The sequence below is a fragment of the Calliopsis andreniformis genome, chromosome 3 (genome assembly GCF_051401765.1).
Source record: "Calliopsis andreniformis isolate RMS-2024a chromosome 3, iyCalAndr_principal, whole genome shotgun sequence".
Classification (NCBI taxonomy): Eukaryota; Metazoa; Arthropoda; class Insecta; order Hymenoptera; family Andrenidae; genus Calliopsis; species Calliopsis andreniformis.
In genome coordinates this window covers 18,097,489-18,118,124 of record NC_135064.1, presented here as the reverse complement: position 1 = coordinate 18,118,124, position 20,636 = coordinate 18,097,489, and the positions used below count along the sequence as shown (strand labels likewise).

Below are 20,636 nucleotides of genomic sequence, written 5' to 3'. Positions count from 1 at the left end.
GTGATATATATTTTTTAATTTCTATTGTGCGTGTATGTGATTGTGTATATATATATATATTCGTTTTAAAATTGTATAATATTTATATTTGTAACAAAATGAAAAAGATTAATAAGAAAGTTTTATATTAGCTTGGTAAAAATTCTTGTTTTTTATATTTTAAACTTCGATATAAACCTTGACAAACTTGGAACTTTTCCAAATAATTTAGTTATAGTTTAGTATATTACAGTGATGACAAATGTTACTTGTATATATGTAAATAAATTGTTATCACGTCTATTACATTTTTGTGTATTTTATTAACATAAAAATAGTATAAGAGTAAATTCGTTGAAAAATCGATTCAAAGAACGTGTATATATGAACGCAAGTGTTTTCTTTGCAGAATGAATGCTTGAATTTTGTGTTAGTACAATTCTAATTGAGACGAAACACACGGAAAGGTGTGTATTGAAGATACGATGTAATGACGGTAATAAAGAATGTAATATGTAAATGAAACAGTTGGAAGATGTCGAAAATAACTCAGTATATTCATAGAACTTACATGTACAGGACATCCTACATTTTCATCAATATTTTACTGAATTTCTTGTTAATAAACACACTAAAGTATATTTAGAAGTGCAAGTAATAATATACAAATATCTACTTAAATAAATATGAGCAGTATCACACAAATTATTAATTTATTAGGAATTAGTAAGTCCTATTTATTTCTATATTTAACATAATTATTAATTTTACATGTACTGTATTCCATTATTATATTTTATAACATATTCTAGTATCACTTGTTAATGGACATTTTGGATATAATAGACGAGGTAAGTAATATATTTTTACATAGAATATTTATATTTTACGTGATTATGTTCTAATTAAACAATATTGTACTCTAGATCAGCATATATGGATCCAAAAATTCAAATCATGTGCTGGAAAATTACAATCACCCATATCCATATCATCATTCAAATCCATTGCTTTGCCTTTACCTGCACTTGAATTAATTGGTTACCATGACATTCTTACAGGTCCATTATACTTGAAAAATAATGGCCATTCAGGTAATTTAATTCCAGTTTATAAGTTAAGCAAATATACTTAAATAAAAACTGAATAGTGTACAAAAGTTTTTATGATTTAATGGTTTTTTTTAGTGGTAATAAATATAAATAATAATGTAACAAGTACACGTTTGCCCTATATATTTGGTGGTTCCCTCAAGATAAATAAAACATACGAAATGGATCATTTACATTTTCATTGGGGTGCAAAGAATAATAGAGGCTCTGAACATATCATAAACGGTGTTAGGTAGAATTTATAAGATACACATATACTACTAATATTGTTTTTATTTATCTAATTTTTCTTTATTTATTCATAAGGTATCCAATGGAAATGCATATAGTTCATAGAAATAAAATATACTCAAATTTGTCTAATGCATTGAATCATGAAGATGGTCTTGTAGTTCTAGGAATCTTTTTTCAGGTAAATCATTAAAGATATTTTAACTAACTTCTACTAAATATATTAAAGATTGATGAAAATTTAATGAATTTGTTTTTATTATAGTTACAGGAAGAAGATAACAGATCATTGTATCCTATTTTAAACAATTTATTAGGTGTACAATGGTTGAATAAAGAAAAAGAATTAGACACACCTATAGTATTAGCTTCACTATTACCCCATAATACAGATGTATTTTATACTTACAAAGGTTCATTAACAACTCCTCCATGCAATGAAGTAGTAACATGGATCATTTTTCCAACACCAATACCAATATCTTACTCTCAGGTATTATTTGAATGTTCTGTAATTATCATTTTTATTTGGAAACTTTCCTCTTCAGTTTCAAATATAATAAAAAAAATATTGTTTATTTTCAGTTGAATAAGTTTCGTCTAATTTCCAGTGGAGAAGATGTATTGGTTGATAATTATAGAAAATTACAAAATATAGGCCTACGAAAAGTTTATGTTAGGAAATTGAATTCATTTTTGTTTGCTAAGTATAATACAACAACATATAACGTTACAAACCTAACGTGGTTCTGGCGTTAAATTATATTTCTACGAACATGACATCTGATTATTTATTGATTATGATTATTTCATGTTCGTATTTTCGCGCTAAAGTAAAATTAACGCCATGATAGTTAACAATCAATTCAAACAAATTTTCATTGAGGATTAGGTAGTAAAACTTAAATTTATGGATAACAAAAAAGAGGTGATATTTAGCATACCTATTTTCATTGTCTTTTGTTGTATTTTTATTAAATTTTCATTGTTTGTAAATACTGATACCTATGCATTTTACTAATCGTTCAATAATACGCTAAAATAAAGTAAATGGTTGTATAAAGTCTATTTTGTTTCGTATAATTGACTTTTAGTAATATACAATGACGGTCACTAAATTTTAACGAAAAATCGATATTGTTCAGTTTATCGTACTTTGGTCGTGATTACAGATCTCTTAACACGTTCGCTGTCGATCACGCGCTAACCAGCGCTAATGTGTGAATAAAACTTCTACCCGTCATAATTAAAGACAGTCATACCTATTCAAACCAACAAAAATTGCGAAAAATAGTATGACCCAATTTGCAAAATTAAAATTAAAAAAATGAAACAGAAAGGAAACTCGTCAGTGTAAAAGAATTTCTGGAGTCATTTATGAAATCATATCTTATGGCGGAAATAGTTCTTACGAAAGTATAAGTTTTGATTTATGTTTTGAAAAGAATATTTCTTATACATAGTACAAATAAAGTGCACGAAAATTTGATAACATCGATGTGCATTTATCAAAGTTTTACTGTATAACTATGTTACATGCATTGCATGCTACAGAGCAGATGATGGCGAGCTGAGTCGAATCAGTAGAACACTAAGAGCATTGTAAGTTGCAACATTCGAATACAGTATGATAATGTTCATCTTTTGAAGATTAATGTTCGAAAGTTAGTGCTATGAGTCATTACGAGTGATTTTTTCAGTTTAATAGAATAAAATCGAACGCTTATAATGCTTGGAGTAAACCTTGACATATATCATAATTATGTCTACAATCGATCGGAGGATATGTGTGTTTGGTGCAGAGAACGAATCTTCCTCGGTCTGATGACCGATGGATACTTTGCGGCTGAAAGTGTAATTAGTTAAAGATCAATTAACGTGCTACTCGAATCAGTTTAAAAGAAATATGTTAGAACGACATTTCATATGCAACAACTTTTGTGCGTGGTATCGCGGATAACCAAACAGGAATGCGGACACATCAAGGTAGCGGTAACTTTCAAACCACGTAAATTGTAATGTGTCTTGCATTAATTTGATTCATCGAAATTGAATGTGAACGAGAACGGGAGAAGAATGAAAAGTTTGGTAACTATTGGAATAGAAAACTGTTGCTGTATAAACTTACAAACTATTGTAAGATCAATCGATGAATAGTTTGTATACTACCAAATTTGAGATACATAATTCACATACCTATTATTCGACATGGAAGTTATTTGGAAGCGTATAAAATTTAAATATATCTTTGCTTGTATTTTAATCACATTTGTCATTTCATGCTTAATAAGCATTGCTCCTATAAGTATCGGTAAGAAAAATATGCATATACGTTTCTAGTACAAATTATAAAAGATTTGCAAGCTAAAAACAAATTTATAATTCTAGATGAATGCAAATGCGATGTAAGTACTCAGCAGAATCAGTACAATAATTGCAAACAGGAGAATAATGGTGATAAAGTATATAAAAAGTCATTACACCGTTTAGCTATACTTGTGCCATTTAGAGATCGTTTTGAAGAATTGCTAATATTTGCTCCACATATGAAAAAATTTCTAGATAAACAAAATATAGATTATCATATATTTATACTCAATCAGGTAGTCTTCTATTTTATTATGATTGATGGTAAACTTAACAAATTACCTAAGTGTTATTATAATGATGTTGTTTTCATAGGTTGATAGGTTTAGATTCAATCGAGCCTCACTTATAAATGTAGGCTTCCTTGAAGTTAACAAAGAGTTCGATTACATAGCTATGCACGATGTAGACTTATTGCCTATAAATGATGAATTGTTGTACTCCTTTCCCATAAAGGGCCCTTATCATATATCTTCTCCAGAATTACATCCTAGGTATCATTATCCAACATTCATTGGAGGCATTTTACTTATTAAAAGGTTCTTACTTTAATATTTAGTATATAAGAAATGTAATTAAATTGACATGATCTAATGTAGCTACTTTTGCAGAGAGCATTTTATACAAGTAAATGGAATGTCTAATAAATATTGGGGATGGGGTCTTGAGGATGATGAATTTTATGTTAGATTGAAAGAAGCTGGTTTAACTGTTATAAGACCACAAAATATATCCACTGGAACGCACAATACATTCAAGTATTAGAAATTGAATTAATTTATTCAAAACATATATTTATAAGTTAGTCATTACATTAATTATACGTATTTCAGACATATACATGATAGGAACCATAGGAAAAGAGATATGCTTAAATGCTACAATCAACGTGAAGTTACTCGAAAACGAGATCGTCAGACCGGCTTAAATAATATTTCATATAAAGTATTGGGTACAATTCAAATTACTGTTGGGGACACTCCATTAACCGTCCTTAATATTTCTCTAATGTGTGATAAGTTAAGTACACCTTGGTGTGAATGTGATAAGGTAGTTGGATCTAAGGATGGAAAATCAAAAGAGAAAAAAAAGGTCAATAATAACAAGTCTGCCACTGGATTGTAACTATGCTGATAAAAATTGTATTTAAAAATATATATAAATGATTAAATGTATTTTTCATTTACTTTAACTTCATATATCTGAAATAGATTAGTTGTATAACAATACTTCCATTCCAAACAACACAATTACTCTCAATAAATTGATCACACCAAGCAAATAACTATGAAAATATGTAAATACATTAAAGTATAATTGTTATACTGTTAATTCTCTTATTTTATTATAAATAAAATTATTTCTACAATTGATAGAATATTGACAATAATTAACTAAGCTGTTGAAAATAACATACATAATTTGGTGGAAATTATTTAAAATTAAGTTTATAGAAAACCTGCCTCCTTTATTTGAAATTTACTTTTTTTTAGTAAAATAGTAGAATTTTTATAGAAGGAATATTTAACATATTTACTTAGAAAAAAAAAAAAAAAACAATGATGATAATAATTGTAAATAATGACTCAATAATGATATTTACTGTTTAAAGTGGTATTTTATATTACATATAATAATGTTTGTACATATATTTACATTTGAAGCGAAAATATGAAATGGTATTGTACAATAAATATAATTGTTAAGTGCACAATGAATATTGTACAATGATAAAAGAAAGCCTATCTAAGTATTTACGACTTCAATATTACATTTTTTAGTTTAAAATAGTAAAAAAGAAGAATATCTTTAGATTACAAAACCACGGCTACATAACTGCATTAAGTTGTAATATAAAATGTTCTCTTAATTCGTTTGTACTGAAATCATCACCATCATTGTTTTCATCAAAAATGTCTTGCACAGTTCCTGTCACGGTTTCTGCACCATCATATTCAGTTTTAGCCACTGTGTCTGGAAGTTCTGAATTCTTTTCGTCTAACTCAGATTCATTATTTGTATCTTGTACTTCCTCTTTTTTAACATTCAATTTTGTAGAAGAATTTCGTATTTTATCTATATCACTTTTATTCTGATCTGTAACATCTTCGTTAAGAATTCCTTTCCTTAAAGCTGGTAATGGTGGTAATGGAAATCCATAGGAAAGTAATTTATCATATCCATTTCTTCCACACGATTTTCTAATATCTGCTGCCATGGTTAATGCCTTTTCTGAATATTCTTGTTTTGAGCTATCAATTAACATTTCACTAAATTTGCTCATCTTTTCATCTAGAAGTTTCCTTCTTCTCATAATAGTTTGCATATTTAACATTTTTCTTCTATATGTATTAGTATTTTTCTCTGCCCTTTCAAGATATTTAGAGGCTTTCTCTAATTTCCAATTCAATTCTTTTATTCGATTATCCTTCTGTCTGATCTGTCCTTCGAGTTTTCTTTTCTGTTGAGATTCTAATGTAACAGTCTTCATTAGTTTCTTATTCATTTCTTCAAAATAATTTACCCTATTGGATAAGTCTTCAATTAATCTTTGTTTAGATTCTAAAATTTTCTTGGTAACAATAGAAGATTGTGTGTTGCTTGATCTTGTACTAATCCTAGGTGTTTCTAATTCTTTAGATTCAATATCACGTCCAATGTTTTTGTTTCGTGTATTGTTTTCTAGCTCTTTGTATATAATCAATTGATCAGTTAATTTTTCAATAACATCTTCTTGAATTTGTAGTCTTATTAATAAATCTTCACGATCAGGGGAAATACAACATTTAGTATTATGTTCTATAGGGGATTGTATATTATGTATACACTTCTGTGGTGTAAAATTATTTCTTATTTGATTTTTACTTTCTTCATCTGAACTAGTATGTTTAACACATGGGGAGTAACATTGTTTTGAATTATTAATTACATCTAGGGTTATAAACTCTCTTTCTTCACAAGAAGAATGATTTACTATTGATATATTTTTGTTTAAAGTTATGTAGTCACTTTTTATTAATGGACTATCTAAGTTATTGTAAGTTATTTCTTTAGAATTTTTTGGTGATAGCACTGTAATAACAGATGTCACAAATGCATTGTCTTCTTCATGTTTATAAAGAGTACCAAATTTCGTAGACCCATGTGTTCCTGTTGTGTTTACTGATAACTCCCGAATAATTTCAGATACATCGTCAGGATCGCCGGTTACTTTAATAACGAATTTAGTTGCTTCCACATCTGTGTCATTTTTTTTACTAACATCACTTATTTCTTGTAGAGACATGGATGATTCATTTCTGATTTCTGTTTCTTGATCTATACTAGATAATTCACTATTACTAAAAGAATGAACATCTTGATCAGAAGTACTCCTGATTGATTTTTTTATTGACTTCATTATTTCTTCCCTGGTTCTTTTTTTGCGCTTCATAGCTGCTCTTATGTTTGGTATAACATGCACTTCTTCTTTACTAAAATTTTCTTCTATATCTTCATTAAAAATTTTTTTTTCATCTTTAATGGAAATTATATTATTATATTCCAAAGGGTTCTCATCTACTTTATTTATTTTTGTTTTAACTGGAGAAATAGACATTTTTTCATCTCCACTTTCAACACCAAAAATTATTTCAACATTTTCCTCTTTATCTGCAAATACCTGATCAACTTCACTTTTTGCTGAAATATCCTGATTTGTATCAACAGGCATAGCAGCTTTATGCTCTTCTTTATTAAATTCATCACTTGTATCTAATATTACCACATCTTTTTCTTTCTGGTTTTGACTCATCAACTTTCTTTTCTCTTTCTTACAGCGTTCATCTTCTGTAGAGCCACCATCACAAATCTGTTTTAATTTCTCTTCAATCTCATCATAACTATCTTCAAGTGTATTATAATCCATATTTTCTAATTTGATTTCTTTTTTTACAATGGCACTTGACACCTCTGTGGATTCTGAATTATTAATTGTTAAAGATGGTTCAGTTTTTTCCTTACTATCATTCATTTTGGGCTCAAGAGTATCTTCTTTCACACGACCATTAATGTCTGTAAGATGTTCGTCACTAATCATAATGATACTCTCTGCTTGAAGATCAGAATTAATACTCTCTTCGTTTTCTTCTTCTTCCTCTTCTTCTTCTTCTATAGATTCAGGAATAGATTTAAACTCACTTTGAGTGAATCTTATAGATTGCTCATCAATATCCTGAAAATCTGAATCTTTTTCTTCTAGATGTCCAATAGATGAATATGCAGTAGCATTTCCCATGCACTCTGTGCTATATTCACTTTGTAATACCTTCCCTTCTTCAATAATATGAAATATTTTGGTTTTCTTTTTGAGGGACTTCCTAGTAGATGTTATAGTAAATATTGAAGGAACAGCGTTTTTCTTTAATCTAATTCTACCACTTTGTGTAATAGACCATTCCTGAGGCTTGAAATGTACATGACAAAGGAACGAATTGTTAGATGGTTCCCAATCTGCTCTAGCCACACGTTCTTGCCAAATTTTTCTCAGTTCTGGGTCACGTGGGAAACATTTCATAATATAACCCTTTTCACTACGATTGTTGCAGCCGACTGCTGCACAGCCTGGCATATTTAGACATCCGAAGGTTATTAAGAAATCTGTAAATAATAGATAACTAAGTAAATGATTATTCCTTTATAATAAGACTACATATATTTTCATGTATAATTCTACTCATAGAAAATAATAATCAAAAACAATTATTTATATAAAGAATACAATATACAAAGTTGTACTGGTAATTTGACTAGACTATAATTCTATTCCAAATGAAGTAAAAAAAAATTGTATAAGTAAATCTTGCGCTATTCAATGTGCTCTATCATTTTATTTTACAACTTTTTTCATAAGTACAGTAATGCACTTATAGTTGTGTACACGATGAAATATCTCATAAAATATCATGCTTTCAATGACCTTACTTTATACCTTACACACAATGCTACAAAAAGAAACTATTTTTTTAGAATAAGATTCCTTTAAAAAAAGTATAATTGCACTTTACAAATGCACTTGTGAAAAAAGCATGTGGTACAGTAATAAAGCTTGCAAAACAGTACAAACTTTTCTTTAATCTTTTTCTAACTTCACTTGGAACAAAGATACCTGGTCCAGTTGACAAAATCATCCTGTACAAGAATATATACTTATATTGTGTAATTCAAACTTTTAATATGAAAATAATACATGTGCTCCAAATATAAATAGCTCATGTTTCGAGTTCCATACAGAATACAAATTAAAAAAAAAAAAAAAAAATACGAAAGAATATACAAAAATACTGCTTCAAATAAATCGAACCTTTGTTTTCCTGTAGAAATCACTGTTCTTAAATTAAATAGCGAACGAAATCGTTCGGCAGATCGTACATGAAGCATTGTAGAAAATTGTAATGTTCGACTGGCGCGTTATAACTACATATACGTGTCTTATAGTGAATAATTCAAAACACTTTTCGAATACTTCGTTCAACTGTTGGCAAGGAAAAACATTGTTCGTACACTGTGCTCATCAGTAGTCCCTATCGGCAACGAACAATGTGAAAGAAGCCGAAATTCACTCACATCTCGGTCACCAATTTTATTTTGAGACCATCGTTATAAGTTCAAAATTCGAAATTTACGTTATTCATTGACTACTTTTAATCGACGTCACTACGATCACGATAATTTGCTCAAATAACTGAACAGATCAAATATTTAGATACCGAAATTATGCATCTCCGCTACCACTGACAATGGCATATGCGTTTCGAGATCAACTTCGAGTTCTGCACGCAATCGAGCAATCGAGCGTAATATGGCTGCCTCCAGAGGCAAACGTAGTATAGGTTAACTTTGAACTATTTTCATTAACACTGGGCATTGTTTGTATTATCCTAATTACTCTTACATCCTAGTAATCATCCCTGAATTATAATTCCATGCTATCAATATAAAGTATTTAGAAACTCCTACGAAACATTATCTGTATATATAGTTCCAATAGTATAAAGTTTCGAATTGCCTGCATGCACTTATTTTAAGATTCACTCATGTCATTATCTATATTGCACTTTGTTCAATGTTTAATTACATATGATTATACGTATATTTTTGGATATAAAATCGCATACATTCTACGCAGAGATTCTTTTCCTATCTCGTTATTGCATTATAGAATAGAATTGAAAAAGTTATCGATATTGTAACAATTTAGAGGAAGAGACAAAAAATTTTCGTACATTTTATCCATTTTACCCTTTACAATGTTGATTACTGGGTTCCGTATTTAAGTTGCGGTTATGTCTTCTACTATCATTCTACTAGTTACGGCGAATACGCATTAAACGATCACTTTGTTAATTTTCTTATGCCCCGTTCCTTCGATGATTAAAGAAGGCTGTCGTGAGTAATAGCTTTCGACCTGACGTTTGAATCACAAACACATATGATACCAGGCAGCATGTAGCTTCGTACGCGCGATGTGCCTGTCAGAAATTCGGCCTACGTTATCAGAATGTCATTTGTAAAACGTTTGGTTTACAGAAAGTAAGGACCGATTTGATTAAAATATATTTTAGTAAAAATGACAACTTTAAATAACGTATTAAAAGCTATAGAAGCTTTAAAAACAGCACAAGAATCGAGCGCTGTTCCCTCAGATTCAAGTACAAGGTATGTTGACAAATTGTTTCTTCTTTGTTTGATAACGATCGGAATAATCCGAGGAATCAGATAATAAGAAATATTTTCAATAAATTTATATTTACAAAGTTGACTATGTCTTTGTTTTTAATAAAAGGAAAGATAAAGTGGCATGTTGCATGACTATAGCAGAAGGAGTATGCTCACCAAGTATGAAGCTGACAGCAAAGTTTCCCCAAGTTCTTAGTCTTTCAATTGAAACATTGTTAATATTGTGTGATGATGATGAATCTGATGTTAGAATGGTAGCGGATGAAACTTTGAACAAAATTATAAGGGTATAATGTTCATGTTACATGGTTTTTAACTAGTGTGTATAACATCCCTTTAATAGTTATTTTATTTCATAGGCCATGGCTGATAGTAATATCGTAAAGGTTCAAATAGAGCTTTACAATGAAATTAAAAAGAATGGACCAGCTAGAACATTAAGAGCTGCCCTGTGGAGGTTTGGGCTTCTTAGTCATATGATTCGTCCTACAAGGGGAAAAGCATATGTGTCTAATTTGATACCATGTATAGTAACTATTGCACATCGTTCAGAAGAAGCTGTAATTGAAACACTGTCCCAATCTTTACCTCTAATTACGAAAGCTTTAGGACCATTTATGACAGACAATGATGTTAAGGTAATCTATAGAAATCATTAATAAATAAGAGTTATGAATTCTAGTGCATTTACCTTTTTAGACTTTATTGAAAGCATTCTTCAAAAATATATCCTCGGTGCAAGCAGCATTTCGTAGAGCTGCTGCAAATATGATATTAGCAACGTGTTTAAATTGCAGAAAACCACAATTCTTTTTAGATTACACCCTGAAACATCTTTTAGGTAAATATTCTCTAGTTATATGGGAAGAATGAAATACTTAATACATGGTTTTATCATAGATATTTTAGTGCCTTTAAGTGAAGATGAAAGTCATGTAGCTACTGTGATTGGTATATTTGGATGTATAAGAATAATTCTACCACACATATGCAATCCTATAGAATTTGAAGATGAGAAAGCTGAAATAGATAGCTTATTACAAATATATGAACTATGTTTACATTACACAAAATGGCATTCTGATCATAATATCATAAATGCTGCTTTAGAAACTTTAACTCAGCTGTTGAAGTCACCTTCAAGAGCTTTGGTATCTTCATTACTGTCAAATCAAGGTATAACACAGAGTAGGATAACAGTAAATCAAAACGAAACTATGTTATCGTTAAGCCAACTGAGTACCTCCAGTACTGCCACTGGTGAGGAAAATTTAGAGTCTACTTTAAACTTAATTGAATCTGATATACCAGAAATAAATCCAAAAATAGAAAAATGGATGTCAAGCTCTGAGGCTGTACCTCCCTTGGTACAAAATTCTCCACCTCATAAAGATAATCAAAGTGATGTTATAGAAATGAAAGGGAAGATATTGGAAAATTACAGTGGTTTGAAGATTGGAGTTTTAGATAGTAAGAAAAAATATCTAACACATATGCTTGTTTATGTGAAAAATACATTATCTATAATTATATATATATTTCAGATGAAGTCATTGAGGAGGGTAGCGATGTTGGTAGTGAAATAGAAAAGTTGGAGGAACCTTACTCAAGTTTGACACAAAATGAAACAAAAGAATTAGATTCCTCTGAAGAAGTTGCATCATCTATTACCTCTCTTAAGAAGATTTCTTTAAATTTCTCATTAAGAGAAGTAAACATTGGAACTTTCACAGATCCTGATATATCCCTAAAATATTGTTGTCGTTATTTAGTGTCGTCTTTTCTTTTAACTGGCAAAATTGGTTACGTAATGCCGGATAAATATTTTCGTGTTAGTGTAAAATCTCTTGCTTTAAACTGCGTGGCTTATATTTTAAAACTTTATCCGAATCTGTTTTTAATGCCTATTGCCAAAGACTCAAATTCAATCGAAAATGAACAAATGATAACAGATATCTTATTATTTGCAAATCATCCAGATCCACAAATTAGGGGTAATGTATCAATTATTATTGGTACTTTCTTAAGATCTGTGTATACTCAGTATGGTGGAAGTTTTAAAAACTTTGAAGCAGAAATCGCGAAACAGAAGGTACATGGAAATGTATCGTTAGAGAACTTAATAAAATTACTTCTAAAGGTAAATGCTTATATGAGAACTTTGAAAAATTTCGAATAGTATAATATCATTGAAAATTTTCTTTCACGCGTTTTTAAAACAGGGATTAGAAGATGATTCTGCTACAACATGTCGACAAACGTTAGCAGCATTCAGTCTGTGTTTACCAGAATTGTTAGAATCCATAGACAACAAATACGGAATTACTGTATTAACTGCATTACCTCAACTAGTAAAGAATCCATATTTCTTGGTGAAAATTAAACTGGTAGAATTATTGAGTGAAATATCGTATGTTACGATAGAATATATAACTGGTGGATCAATGTTTCAAGAACATTTTATCAATGTTATTATAACACTATTAGGCGATCAAGATCAAAGAATTAGACACGCAGCATCTAATGCTATTGTAAAGTGAGTTTTTAAACTTAACACTGCTCTGTTATAAAGTTTTATATCTGCTTATCAATATGACTTTCTTGTAGGAGTATTCCTTTATTGCACTACCAACAACTGCAGGACGATGTTATTACAAGAAAAGCTATTCAGTACACAGAACAATTTTTAAGCGCTGTAAGCAGAAGCAGTTTAGAATTGTCGTCTTGTCAAGAGAAACAAAAATTATTCATAAACACATCTATACAACCATTTGCTGCCTTAAATTCTCTTAATGGAACATGTTATCATCCGAATATAGAGTATTCCTTGTCCATTATAGTTAACATGCTAGCGGAAATTCTTGGAATACAATCGTCAAAGTATTTAGTGTATGGTTGCTGCGAAGCCCTTTTTCATTTAAGCGACATGTACGCAACTACAGTATACATCAGAGGATGGGATTGCATTTTACCAAAAACATTATTGAAAAAATCTCACAAGAAAAGTGGCAGCCGATTAGACATTAGCGAATCAAATATTACAAGTGATAAGATGCCATCGTCTATTAGCAATGCTCTGTTATCTCTAGCTTTATCTTTATTATCATCCTCACCCATAAGCTTGGATTTGTCCACGCACAGGCATTTAATTCTCCTCGCTGGCAATCTTGCATCAGGCCTGGCCTTTTGCAATTTTAAACCCAATGATCCTTCGAAAAATTCGAGTCCATTTAAGGACAAGCAATTAGAATTGTTACTGACACACGTTACCAGAGTCTTGAATATATTCGTTTGTATTATCGATGATTTACAGTTGGTACAAACAAATTTAAAAACAGCTTTACCATCTTTAACGTCCACGCAAACGCTGTCCCCAAAAAAGAAAATAGTGCCTGAACAAAAATCGAAGGAAAAAGGAGAACGAATCGCAGGCATGAAATTTGGAAAAGAACAAATGGGCGCGTTTGTTTCAATACCGCATTACATGAAAATGTACGATATTCTCAAAGCAGCACATTTGAATTACTTAGTTACCCTTGAACCGCATGCTAGTGAAATGTATCTGTCCTTGTTGAATGCAGTTCTAGATGTACTCTCTCAAATTCTCGAAATTATATCTTTTAATGAAGCGGCCCAAGTCACAGAGGAGATTTTGTATTATTTGCAAAGCACTGTTGTACTTTCACCAACTGCAAGTGTTCAATGCGTCCAGCAATTACTGAAATGCCTGTACAATACAAATGTGTATGCACAGTGGAATGAATCAGATACACAAAAGAATCTGGATAGGATAGTTGTATTGAGAGACGATATTAAAGGCTTTTATAATCATTGTTTTCAAAATCCTACGAGACAAATGGCAGATACGATCAAATCTATGGGAAACAATTGCAGAGATGAAAATGAACCAGATACTAGGTAAGCAAAGATATTTGCGTTAGTATGAAATACTCAGTCTTCTCATTAATTTTTTTATTTCAGGTGGGTGGGACTGTTACGTAGGAAGGGGAACAGAAAATTTTCTTCCGCCTTTAAAAATTTAGCACGTTCCTCCGATCAAAAGACTTCCATAGCTTCGTTCATTCGTCTGTTTGAACCAATGGTCATAAAGTCTTTGAAACAGTACACTGTGACAAGTAGTGTGCCATTACAGTGTCAAGTACTAATGCTGCTTAGTCAGCTGGTACAATTACGGGTCAATTATTGTTTATTGGATTCTGATAGAATATTCATCGGCTTCGTCTTGAGACAGTTTGAATTCATCGAGGAAGGTTACGTTCAACAAACAGAGGATCTTCTACCAAAAATTTTCAATTTTTTGGTGCACTTATCCTACGGAAAGAATCATTCGAAAGCTATAATAGGAGTACCGAAGATAATTCAGCTGTGCGATGGTCTCTTGGCAAGTGGGCAATCAGCGCTTACGCACTGTATACCAGCTCTTACTCCAGTAGTAGAAGACGTATTTCTAATACGAAATGCAAGCTCAAATCCAGTGGAACAGAGAGAATTAGAAACAACGAGGGAGGTGTTGATCTCAATGCTTCTGCGACTTGTAGAATATTATCAAATCATCGAATTGTTGGCGTTATGTTTGACAGAGTCTAGATTCAGCGGAGATGGTAACGGCGAAGAAAAGTGGAGAAGATGGTCCAGGCAGACTATGGATACTATTCTTCCTATGTTAGCAGCTGGAAAAATTAGAATAGAGTCAGAGAAAGCTCACATAGCTCTAGTTAAATTATTTGCAGCCATTTCTCCTACAGTATTCAGACCAGTTGATTCTCTCTTAAAGGCACTTCTCGTTACGCCTGAGTTCCTAGAGGAATCAAGCTTGAGATTAAAACGATGGTTGGGAATGATCAACGTTGTCTTACTGTCATTGATTTCATGCGCGAAAGAGGAAGCAATGTTAGCACGTCTTCTCGATCTCAGCACCAATATGACAAATTTACCGCAATCGTTTCTTCTTCCAGAGACCTCATGTCGAATTATGGATCCACTGAACGTTTTGGGGACTCGGGTTATCGATTTATTACCTGACAAAATATTGGCTAGATTTATATTTAGAGTGATTAACTTGGTAAGTTCGAAAGTGTACAGTCTTCTAGGATTGATCGATCACAAAGCCAACGATCCATTTGCCAGTTTCGCCGAATCTATGGAAAGCGACCATTATTTGATTCATCAATTTGCATTCCTTCTGCAACTGTGTATTCACATGTTTGAGTCTGGAAGTCATTGTAACGTCGCGAACGCGACTATACAGATGATTCAAGGCCGCAATGTTCCCGACGAAGGCAAATTACCAATTCTTAATCTGAATTATCTAATGTTAAATATTGGAAACAGATGTCCGACATTAATGTGTCAGTGGGCCTACTTGATGACATTATTAGGATATAATGAAATGACTTTCTGGTCGAAGATATTGTGCACTAATCGTTCCGAGTATGCTATACATACTTTCTCTGGGGAAGGAGAAAATGGCATTTGCAGTAACAGTATTAACATTCAGATCGTGAGGAAAGGCGGTATCATACTATTTTGTGACTACGTGTGCGAGAATTTAAACGATGCAGAGCCTCTGACATGGCTGTTAGTAAATCACACAGAGGAAACTATCAACAACGCCATCGAATCTCCTGTCAAAGATCTATTAATGGCAGCTATACATAGAAATCCAGCAGCAAGTGGATTATTAGTGCAGGCGATCGCCACTAAGTGCACGGATTTGTCGCAACCCAGTTTCGTCAAGCGACTTTTACAATGTATAGAAGGTGCCCATCACTCTCAAAGTGGAGCAGTCTTAATGACTTTAATACCACGATTTTTATCCACCAAGTATCTTGCATTGTCTAGGATGGCGGCGAAAATAGCTAGTCGAAGGGTAGAAATTTTATTGACTACGTCTTCTGCGGATGTAATGAACCAACTATCGAAAGAGGATTTCGTGAAACTTATGGAAATCTTGCGATCGACCAAACTTGCAAAGAAACATGGGGCATTGGTCAGTCTATTGAATAGGCTGAGTGTACAATATTATGACTTGTCCCCTCTGGAATTTGACCAGTGTAGACCGTTTAATCCGTCCACTGTGAAAAGTATCCAACTGGACCGAAATTGGTTTTTATCTCAGGTGAAATTGCGATGTTGTAATCCGAACGCTGGCTACAACACGTCAGAAGCAGCACAATTGTTGATGGATTTAGATTTTGAAGACTGTCTTAGCATTTTCTCTTCCAAAGAGTTTAACATCACGATCCTGAAGCCTTGTATAATACTGGGCGCACGCATGAGCGTTGAAAAGTGCCAAAAGTTAGAATTCGGTGTAGCGCAGAATGAGAAAGACTTTAATTTTGAGGCCAGTCCTCTTTACAACGCAGTGAAACAATGTTTACTGGAGCATATTCGTTACATAAATGAGCTGATGCCGAAACCACATCAGGTTTATAATCCAGCGCAATCCAGTGCCAATTCGAAGGAAATAAAGTACGCGATTCGGTTCCATGAACTTCTCAATGAATCCATTTATTGGGATACATTGTTCATGTTGATACCAACTGTGAAAATGTATATGAAAACGTTGCCAAAACTAGCGAAATATAATTTAGCGAAAATAAACATGAAATCGGAAGAAGATCTGGCTAAATTCGCAGTTCTGTGTTTGGAGTTAACACATTGGATGGTACATTCGGATATGAGCAAAACAAAAAAGCTGAAACCAAGAGACATGGAGCTTGCGTTGAGTTGCGCGTCAGAGATTTTGAAGCACCCTGGGCCTAACAAAAGTTTTGGAGACCACACGAAGTACTCCTGGGTTTGTACTGCTGCAGCCTCATTGACGAGAACCGTCGAGTACCTTCTAACGACAATCGACTCTTTACCGATTATAGATACGCGTGCTTTAGAGCCAGCGTTCAACGACGAAACGACGAAAGACTTTGCTCAAGCCTCCGTTCAGATGGCTGCCTTAGTCGCCTGGTTAGAGCAGTGCCAGAAAGAAGGATCATTGAAAAACATTCCACAGTACCTATTCAATACGATACAAGACTTGATAGTGAGCACCAGCCGCCAGCCATTAGTAAATTCTTTCATCCTGACACCGCCGCTGGTATGGAAGCAAAATTGGAATATCCTTGGTTCTGGACCCACCAAATGTTACTTCCCATTATTACCTTCAGAATCGAATCTTCTGCTGGAGGTAGATATCTTGGAGCAGTTTATTTACAGGATAAATCTATTAGGTTGGGTTTCTCGACTCCAGTTCGAAGAAATCTGGATGGCTCTTTTGGGAGTGCTGAACCTCTCGCAGAATGAAAATGTACTTTCTGAAGAGATTCCAACGTTAATTCAAGCGAGTACCTTGGCTGTGCAGGCGATAACAAGGTTACTTTTACAAACTTTATTTCTTCCGTACCCTGGCAACCCAAGAGCCAGCACTTTGATCCATCATCCAAGGGATCCTCAGCTCTCAGTTCATAAAATTAGCTCACAAAAATTATACGCGGTTCAGGATTTGCTAACGTGGAAATACGAGTGTATGAACGGCTCGGACACTGTTAGTAGCTTCAACATGGAACACATTTTTCATCGAGACAACGTAGAAAGGGTTGGCAGCGTTAACAAGTACATGTATAGCCAGCTGTCAGTGTCGTATCTTTGGTCGCTATGCAATTTGTACGAGGACAAATTAAACGCTTCTGTTCTGAACTTGAAGAATAGAAGAAATGACGCGTTGATGTCTTCGTCACTCGACCTGGATTCGTGTCTTCGCTTTCTGGTGGAGCTCTATACTTCCTGGATGTCTCCACAAACCAATACACCCATACAATTGCTCACAGAAATAGTCAAATCTATCCTGGCGATTTCAGAATTATTTGTGGAGAGAGGTTTGTACCAGTGGATGCTAGACACGTGCCTGGAGATCTCGAGGATTCATCCTACTGAGAATGTTATTTTGCATCAGTACTTGGTGGTGTCTGTGTGCAAAGCTGCAGCTGTGCTGACACCACTGGTATTCTCTTCAACATTATCGTATAAAAAATAATCAATTTTAAAATAGTCGTAATCTTGTGTTCTTTCCTTTCCTTAGGATCTTGAAACGTTGGACAAAGTTAAACGATTGGTAGATGTTAATCTTAAATCAGGGTTTTTACCTGCAAGGGTGTCCGCTCTTCATGGGTCTTTGTACTTATTACAAAGCGCTGTGCTTACAAATTGCGAGGAAACGATGAATATTATACACCCATTGGCAATTGAATACATACAGAAGCATCTGGATGTCCAAGATTCTAATAGGTAAATTCAACGCGATTACTATCACGATTCTCATCTAATCCAGTTGCCTTTTGAATTCTCAGCGTGTTAAGTCAAAGTGAAGAGCATCAAGGAGTGATGTGGGCTTTAATATTCTTCCTCCTTGAGCATGCAGAAGATACTCCACCAGATACAGAAGCTCCAGCTGTGTTGGAGTTGGTTCTCACTTTACTAACATCTCAAAATATTTCCTCCAGTTTGCACCAAATACTTCTGCGGGTATATTAATTTCTATATTTATTCTTATTTATCTTTCTAAGTGTTTCATTTTATTCATTCCTTCAATAGGGTCTCGAACGACTTGTGGTGACCAAAAGTGTGATTGGAAAAGTAGCCGAGCAAATAGCGAAAGTTGCAATAGATCGTTTAAAACAACCTAGTCCAATGTTATCGTTACCCGCCTTACAGTTACTGCTGACCTGCATGTACACAGAAGCAGCTGACAGATTGAATCAACCAGAAATAGAAGAACCATTGCCAGATGCAGAACCAGATGCGCTAGTTCGGTCCATAGAACGAACATCCGCAATTTTCGATAAGATCAAAAAAGGTCATTTTATGGAAGTGGAACTTCTTTGCACTGTTCTGTCAATTGTTCTCGGAGATTTCTTTCCCCCATCTGAAATATTAACGAAAGTAATAGCAGAATTTCTGTCACCCCAGCAACCGCACCCACGACTACTTTCTGCTGTTGTTTTTAAAGTGCGTACTGATTTAGTAAGAATAGTTAAACGATTATTCAATGACTATCCTAATATAATTTAATCTATCGTAGGTTTGCGAGAGAGCGTGTACGTGTGCGCAAATGGAACTTCTTCAAGACTGGGTTGTGTTTAGTTTACCAAGTTTTATTCAAAGTTTACCAGTAACAATGTCGACATGGTGCATGTCTTGCTTTTTCATTAGTGCATCGACGAATAATTGGCTGCGAGCCTTGTATCCTTTCGTAATTTATATCTTTTTCTACTGATATGTTTCACTATTGAATCTTTCTTAACAATACATTTAGATTTCCGTATGTCCAATCAAGGATTGGCAAATACGAATACGAAGATAAAAAGATTCTTTGCATCGCTGCTTCTGATTTTTACCACAAGGTATGAGATTTCAGATACGATCATTTGAGAATTCACAGTTGAATATTAAATATAATATCTTTGATATTTTCCTCTATACTAGTTACCTAAGGAAACTCAGAGGGAGGCTTTTGTGGAAACTTTCGAAGCAGCGGCAAAGGAACCCGGAACTCCATTCTCTGACATTTTAGCATCGTTTTAGCTAGTCTGGTTGTCTCAACAAAAATGGTCTAAATCAAAACGACATATATTGTCGAAATATTGGTCTTATAACTATACCTTGTAAATTAATGTACAATCATTGCGCGACAAGTCGCGTGTACAGTTGTATGTATGTGATGATATTTATTTTAAATCGCGACCTGTCAAGAAGAATCAACTTGTTTTGCAATAAACCATATTTTTTAAAAAATCCTGCTAATCCTGTGCAAAGTTGAAAAAAAGTTCAGCGGTATGTACTTTATTGAGTCCACACAGTTCTGCTCTAAATCGTTGTTCTATCGACGAATTAGTGATGATTAATGGCGTTTTCGATTAAAAAAAAGGTAAAACAGGGAATTATGAAGTCTTTATTAGGGCCAATGAGGGACCATTTGTTTAATTGGATTCCTTCTGATTTTTTCTCACTTTTGCATACGTCCTATCTTCTACAAATTCATGCAAAATACACGATTTATTAGTTAAGAATATTAGCATACATAAATCCTGTTTCTTCTTTTGATTTATTATATAATTATACTTAACATTTGTCCATTCAAAAATTGAATAATTACATGTTTAACCCATGTAAGAAAATAATAAATTAAAATAATAAACGTTGCTATTAAATATTGTT

At 32.9% G+C, this 20,636-nt stretch overlaps 4 protein-coding genes across 8 annotated transcripts; 3 read left to right on the top strand and 1 right to left on the bottom strand.

The window, feature by feature from the left end:
• The first annotated feature begins 540 nt into the window (after positions 1 to 540).
• Positions 541 to 2,579, top strand: LOC143177583 (carbonic anhydrase 2). Of its 2 annotated transcripts, XR_013001604.1 has the most exons (8): positions 541 to 705; positions 792 to 830; positions 906 to 1,073; positions 1,167 to 1,323; positions 1,398 to 1,503; positions 1,588 to 1,815; positions 1,908 to 2,250; positions 2,495 to 2,579. XR_013001604.1 is itself a non-coding variant. In XM_076375605.1 (7 exons), the coding sequence occupies exons 1-7, from the start codon at positions 666 to 668 to the stop codon at positions 2,079 to 2,081; spliced, it is 912 nt and encodes a 303-aa protein (XP_076231720.1). In that variant the 5' UTR covers positions 541 to 665; the 3' UTR covers positions 2,082 to 2,390. The 2 variants fall into 2 exon arrangements, 1 of the variants encoding a protein (XP_076231720.1); XM_076375605.1 differs by lacking the exon at positions 2,495 to 2,579 and having other exon boundaries at positions 1,908 to 2,390.
• A 245-nt stretch (positions 2,580 to 2,824) lies between these two features.
• On the top strand, positions 2,825 to 4,976 carry Beta4galt7 (beta-1,4-galactosyltransferase 7). Of its 2 annotated transcripts, XM_076375432.1 has the most exons (6): positions 2,836 to 2,924; positions 3,023 to 3,633; positions 3,711 to 3,925; positions 4,005 to 4,228; positions 4,301 to 4,447; positions 4,523 to 4,976. In XM_076375432.1, exons 2-6 carry the CDS (start codon positions 3,531 to 3,533, stop codon positions 4,812 to 4,814), a joined length of 981 nt encoding a protein of 326 aa, XP_076231547.1. In that variant the 5' UTR covers positions 2,836 to 2,924; positions 3,023 to 3,530; the 3' UTR covers positions 4,815 to 4,976. The 2 variants fall into 2 exon arrangements, with proteins under 2 accessions (XP_076231546.1, XP_076231547.1); XM_076375431.1 differs by having other exon boundaries at positions 2,825 to 3,633.
• A 30-nt stretch (positions 4,977 to 5,006) lies between these two features.
• On the bottom strand, positions 5,007 to 10,088 carry LOC143177498 (uncharacterized). Of its 3 annotated transcripts, none has more exons than XM_076375427.1 (2): positions 9,953 to 10,088; positions 5,007 to 8,327 (listed from the first exon to the last, which is right to left on the bottom strand). In XM_076375427.1, exon 2 carries the CDS (start codon positions 8,296 to 8,298, stop codon positions 5,518 to 5,520), a length of 2,781 nt encoding a protein of 926 aa, XP_076231542.1. In that variant the 5' UTR covers positions 8,299 to 8,327; positions 9,953 to 10,088; the 3' UTR covers positions 5,007 to 5,517. The 3 variants fall into 3 exon arrangements, with proteins under 3 accessions (XP_076231542.1, XP_076231544.1, XP_076231543.1); XM_076375429.1 differs by having other exon boundaries at positions 9,969 to 9,987; XM_076375428.1 differs by lacking the exon at positions 9,953 to 10,088 and adding an exon at positions 9,031 to 9,495.
• Positions 10,089 to 10,109: 21 nt separating this feature from the next.
• Htt (huntingtin) lies at positions 10,110 to 20,612 on the top strand. The gene is made up of 15 exons (XM_076375426.1): positions 10,110 to 10,385; positions 10,513 to 10,693; positions 10,766 to 11,044; positions 11,106 to 11,247; positions 11,307 to 11,876; positions 11,951 to 12,546; positions 12,629 to 12,942; positions 13,014 to 14,324; positions 14,388 to 18,423; positions 18,502 to 18,707; positions 18,770 to 18,944; positions 19,014 to 19,427; positions 19,501 to 19,661; positions 19,735 to 19,822; positions 19,905 to 20,612. Exons 1-15 carry the CDS (start codon positions 10,297 to 10,299, stop codon positions 20,001 to 20,003), a joined length of 8,661 nt encoding a protein of 2,886 aa, XP_076231541.1. The 5' UTR covers positions 10,110 to 10,296; the 3' UTR covers positions 20,004 to 20,612.
• The last annotated feature ends 24 nt before the right edge of the window (positions 20,613 to 20,636 follow it).